Source organism: Populus euphratica, unplaced genomic scaffold, assembly GCF_000495115.2.
Source record: "Populus euphratica unplaced genomic scaffold, PopEup_1.0 scaffold347.1, whole genome shotgun sequence".
Lineage (NCBI taxonomy): Eukaryota > Viridiplantae > Streptophyta > Magnoliopsida > Malpighiales > Salicaceae > Populus > Populus euphratica.
The window spans coordinates 76,421-82,060 of NW_011500236.1; the positions used below are offsets into that span (position 1 = coordinate 76,421).

At 34.2% G+C, this 5,640-nt stretch overlaps 2 protein-coding genes across 3 annotated transcripts in view; both read left to right on the plus strand.

Moving 5' to 3' along the window:
* Positions 1 to 1,688: 1,688 nt before the first annotated feature.
* LOC105112524 (uncharacterized) lies at positions 1,689 to 3,477 on the plus strand. The gene is made up of 6 exons (XM_011008250.1): positions 1,689 to 1,995; positions 2,556 to 2,812; positions 2,939 to 2,993; positions 3,079 to 3,159; positions 3,246 to 3,342; positions 3,425 to 3,477. The coding sequence occupies exons 1-6, from the start codon at positions 1,873 to 1,875 to the stop codon at positions 3,475 to 3,477; spliced, it is 666 nt and encodes a 221-aa protein (XP_011006552.1). The 5' UTR covers positions 1,689 to 1,872.
* A 114-nt stretch (positions 3,478 to 3,591) lies between these two features.
* LOC105112507 (F-box protein At1g10780-like) overlaps positions 3,592 to 5,640 on the plus strand; it is a 2,802-nt gene continuing 753 nt past the window's right edge. The window contains exons 1-4 of one of the 2 annotated variants that reach the window (XM_011008228.1): positions 3,592 to 3,794; positions 4,052 to 5,065; positions 5,176 to 5,456; positions 5,544 to 5,606. In XM_011008228.1, the coding sequence (XP_011006530.1) occupies positions 4,300 to 5,065; positions 5,176 to 5,456; positions 5,544 to 5,606 (1,110 nt within the window). In that variant the 5' untranslated portion in view covers positions 3,592 to 3,794; positions 4,052 to 4,299. The remainder of the gene's footprint in view (positions 3,795 to 4,051; positions 5,066 to 5,175; positions 5,457 to 5,543; positions 5,607 to 5,640) is intronic. The other variant, XM_011008229.1, reaches the window with a different exon arrangement.

Below are 5,640 nucleotides of genomic sequence, written 5' to 3' on the forward strand. Positions count from 1 at the left end.
GTACATAAATCTTTATCATAAACAAAATATTCCTCTTGTGATTTTGTTAGAGCTTTATAATATACTATGCTTGCTTTTAGAGTTTTTCTAGGATATATTATTCGTGAAAAGCTCACTCTCGCTTGCAAGGAATTCATAGCCAAAAGATTATATAATTTCATTAAGGGGTTCGAGAGATGTATAAAATTGAAGTTCTATGTTTAAAAACTTGAGAATAGAGTTCAAGTTTTATATGTCAAGAAGACATGATTTTATTCAATTTTAAATGCTTTTAATGTTGGAGAAATAAGTTAGAAATATTGAGTGGCTAGAAATTGCATAAATGCACAAATATGTAAAGCTACCCACTTACTCTCAACAAGGTTATCATATATTTCCACTAAGAAAAAAAAACAATAAAAAATCCTTAAGTTATATGCTAACATATATATAATCTAAAGTATCATTATTGATTAATCTTTTCCCTCCTTTCTTTCCTTGCAACTAGTGAAATTAATTATTAAAGTTTTCATAGGTGTCATTACATTACATGTTCTTGCTCTCTCTAGGGTTTTCATGGTTTACACTGATAAAATCAACAAAAAATTTTCACCAAATTTCAAGGAATCTTACTCAATCTTTGGTGGAGTAAATGAAATAATGGGTTTGATATAAGGAAGAAAGAGAGAGTAATAAATCCAATTTATTAGAGGATAAAAAACAAAAGTTATGTAATTTTATGGATTAATAGGTGTTATAATTTTTTGTAATTTAGGATGTCCGAATCAGTATATAAATATTATAATTAATTTTTAAATTTATTAAATATCTTGTAAGCCTAATAAATAAGTAAAACATTATAATGATAACAGATAAAAAGTTAAATGTGGATACTAAAAAAAAAAACAAATTTCTTTCATGGCTATTAGGCCACAATCTTAAATATTTTATTAATTATAATTTGTATGAGAAAATTATGAATATCTCATCCAATTGAAAATTTTTTATTTACCTAAAGATAGTGTAATTTTTTAAATTATAAAAGTGCAATTAACAATAAATCATAGGATATTAAACAATAATTTTTTTAAAATAAATAAAATTAAAGCTTGGTTTGCTATGCTCCCACGAGGCAATTGTTGGGCTTGGCTTTTTGCTTATTTTTTTTTTATATATTTCAAGATTATTTTTTATTGAATTTACTTACTCTTCAACTTTGATATAGATATTTGAGTATTATTATAATTTTTTATTTGAAATTTAATATTTTATCCAATTATTGTGTTTTTTATCTAAAAATAATTATACTAATAATAAATTGTTTATAAAAATTGAATTGAAATTATTTTTTAAAATAGATTTGAAACATGATTTTATTATATTTATAATCTTTTTAGCTTTAAATTACAAAAAAAATATTAACACACTATTTTGATATATTTTTTTGTTAATTTGCTTTAATAGTAATAATCTTTTTAATAAGAATTAATGTTTCTGGTTAAAAGTATTGTCTTAGTAAAAATAAATAAGAGATATATTATTCAAAAATTTATTTTTATAATTTTTTTAAATAAATAATTTAATAAAAACACAAAATAATTTTATTTACATTTGAAAGTATTTTTTATATTAAAAAAAATTAATCCCGCAATGTGGAGCACACAAGCAAACTAGAGATTGTTTGTTTAGAGTGAGATATTTTTTCACTAAAGATGCTCCTTTAGGCATTTTTTCATCTGGTATCTTTTATCCTAAAAGGCAAACCAAACACTGCCTAAGGAACGCGATCCAGTTGGATCAACCCAAGATGAGTCCACTGGCCAGAGAACTGAGCGCGTGGTTTTCTCCAATAGCAGGGAGCAACGAAAGAGGCAGTCGGGAAAGAGATAGGGAATGATGGGGTCATCACTATCAGCTTCCCCGCCGCCGTTGTGGCGGTCCCCGATACAGCCCTTGAATCTCATTACAACCGTCGCTTCTCTCCGCTTTGGCTTCCTTGTGCACTCCTCCTTCAAGGTACCCCCACCATGCCGCCTTCCTTCTCTCTCTTTTATGCATTCTTGCATCTGTTGTTTGTGGTTTAGACTTTGATGGGTGTCCGGTGAAATGTTATTCTTCCTGGCAAATTCTTGTACGCCTTGTACTTAGTGGATTTGGGGTTAACTTTTTGAAGCACTTCCTGTTCTGTGAATGATTGGAGAACTGTTTTATGTTGACGTAGACAGATTCTTCTTGGTAGAAAAGGACATGATCCATGCTCGTCCTACAGTACTACACATATAACATTTATCACCATGCCTTTCTGGGTGATTGTTGCCTTGCCTGAGAGATTGTAACTTTCGCTTTTGATTTTGGTCAATTGAATATGGTTCAAGACTGTGTCTTCCCTTTTGTTTTTCTTTTACTTGGCTGAAGCTGTGCAAGTGCTGTGAAATCACAGTTTTCCTAAGCTGCAACAAAAATAATACTGGTGAACATTTTTGGGTACTCGCTTGTTTGTGAACTGGTATGTAAAACACAGTGGTCTTGTCGTTTCCAAAAGTTATTAATGCCATTTGATTTCTCGTTTTGAACAGAATATCTCTCATCTCTATCATGTTCCTAGATTGAAGGATGTGTGGCATGAAAAAGCTTCCCAGTTGCAGGGAATTGACGTTCTTCAATTTTCAAATGATGTCTTTGCATCCACATGCTCATCTTGCTTGTGTTTCTTCAATGGAGGAGGGACTAGAAAGGGCTTTAGAAATGAGGGAACACCAAACTTTGAGACATCCGGGAGAAGTTCATTTAATGGAAGACAATGGACTAATATTCTTCTCGCTATCAATATCTTGCAAGTATTATAACAATATGGACAAATAACATATTTTAATTTTCTTTATTGATCAAGCAACAGCTACTTAGAATTTATTTTTGTGCTCCTTTTCCTCTAATTTTATTAGTTATGTCATGTGTGCAGAGTTTATTTTGCGCAAATTGCTACCCAAGGAAAGCTGTTGTTCTGGGGTGCTAAGGTTAGACAATTAAGAGTGCTAATTTGGCATTGAAACTTCTTCTATGGGGGCTCTTCACCTGTGAGTTAATTTATAATTCACACAGGTTAACAGTCTTATTGACAAGGGACAATTTTGGAGGCTGGCCACTTCTTCTGTTCTGCATGCAAATATTGGGCACCTCATGGTCAAGTCTACATCTTACGCCTTTGCATCTTATGTGCTGTTGCTGATTCTTCTTTATCTATCTGATGAGAAATTTGTACTTTCCAGGTTAATTGCTATTCTTTGAATTCTGTTGGTCCTACCATTGAGAATCTTAGTGGCCCAAGGAGATTTATTGCAGTTTACCTCACCTCTGCAATTGCAAGTAACAGCTCATAAACTCACTGCAATATAAATGAAAATGCTTCCTTCCTAGTTTCCATGTTCAATTCTTTCATGAAAATCAGGTTCAGCAATGAGTTACTGGTTCTGCAACCTAACTAAACTCAACACAAAGTAAGGAAAAAAAAAACAAAACCTTAATTTAGTAGTAACAAATAATCTGATGGTTCATAGATTAATTAAATAATTGAAGCATTATAATTAATAAAACCACTAAATAATAGTGAAGAAAAGAAAAGGACAAAAAAAAAGGGGAAGGAGGGAGCAGCACCCCACCATCTACAGGTTTTCAAAATTTGAAAAACCCTCAGATGCCAAAAAGTTTTCATGTACGAGCGCCCTCTTCTCTCTTCCCCCCTCTCTCTGAGTCAGTCTCTCCCTGCTCACACAGATCTCTCTCTGTATCTTCCTCTCTTTCAAATTCCCCCACTCAAAGTAAGCAAGCTCCTAAATCTTCTCCTTTTCTTTTTATAATAATTATTTGACATCTTTAATGAATGTTCAAATTTCACCTGGATTCATCTTGAAATGTTAATTCCTATCTGGGTTTTGAAATTCTTGAGCTCCCTTTTGTGTATTTTCATTTTCTTTTTATTTTTTTAATTAAATTGATTTCATTTGAGCATATGGCTAAATGAGAAATTTTATGTTTAATCTGTGTTGAATTCTAGTGTTTTTCTTTTCTGAAACAGGCGGCTTTGAATGGATTAGCCAAGAATTCAAGTGAAATGAAACGGAGATGTTCTTTATTTATTTAATATCAAACAATGTCTTTGTCCGCTCTAAATTTTAGAATATTGGAATCAGTGAATAATAATAATTTAATTATTAAATTTAATAGCGAATGCGAAGTGGGTGCACGCATCAATGAATATTGTATCTTTTTGAAATCTCAATGGCTCTTTATTAGTCTGGAGTAATATCATCCGTTGCCTAACACATGTTTGATTTAAGTCCCTACAGAATGGAATCTCTCCCGGATGCAGTTGTTCAATACATCTTCTCATTCATGAACAATGCAAGGGATGTTGCTGTCTGTAATTGCGTATCGAAGCGATGGAAGGACTCTTTGCCTTACATCAAAAGCCTTTACTTCCCCAGGAACTCTTTTGACAACCAATCTGGCATCGACCATCCTGATACCATTGTGTGGAAGATGATATCATCAGTTGTTAAATTAGAAGAGCTTGTTGTATACAGCCCCTTCTCGAGCATAGGCCTTGCCTCATGGATGCTGCTTGTGGGGTCATCGCTCAAACATCTTGAGCTTAGAATGGACAATCTTGCTGAATACCAGAACTGTATTGAGAGCCCGTCGAAACTGGAATGCATCAGCACCGCAAATAATTTGGAGTCTTTAAAGCTTTGGGGTGTCCTAATGATGAACTCTCCCAAGTGGGATGCCTTTCCAAAACTTCAAAGCCTTGAGATTGTCGGTGCTAAATTGGAAGATCATGCGTTAACTGCTGCCCTTCGGGCATGCCCGAATTTGAAAAACTTGTTGCTACTCGGGTGTGAAGGGGTTAGGTCAGTTTTGATCGAGTTGCCTAGCTTGGAGCAATGCAAGCTGGACTTTTATGGTGTGGGTAATTATTCACTAACCTTGACTTCACCTAAAATTGAATTCCTCGAGGTTCAAGGCTGTAGTTGGATCAGTGTTCGTGAGACTGCTTGCCTGAGGAGTCTTTCAATTTCAAATAATGCTGGTAATATTTTGATTTTTCAGTTCAGCTACTTATCTAAGAAGTTTAGAAATGCTGTTGCTCTCTAATCTTATTTTGCACCTTCAAAACCTCCTGCTTGTAATCTGTTTCAGGGAGAGTTTATATGGTAGATTTTGGAAAACTCGCGGCCCTGGAGTTCCTGTCTATTAGGGGAGTCCAATGGTGTTGGAATGCAATAAGTAAAATGCTTCAGTTGGCAAGTGAGGTGAAGCATCTGTACATGAAGGTTGAATTTACCGGGGACTTTGACAACCTCCAACCCTTTCCAGAGATTGACTTCGTTGATTTTTTTAATAGCCATCCCAAGCTTCAAAAATTCGATATCCATGGAGCAATGTTTGCTGCTCTCTGTCAAAAGAACAGCTTGAAAAATGTGAGTTGGAAAATCCACTATGAACGAACAAGTCTATGCTTTTGCTTCAGTACTGCTGTAATGGAGCTGCGTTTTCCGGCTTTGCAGGTGCAGTCTGGCTTTGTGATTCCTTGTCTGGAGGAGGTGGTGGTAACAGTCAGATCACCGTTGAATGCCGGGCAGAAGATATGCACCCTTGGGAGGC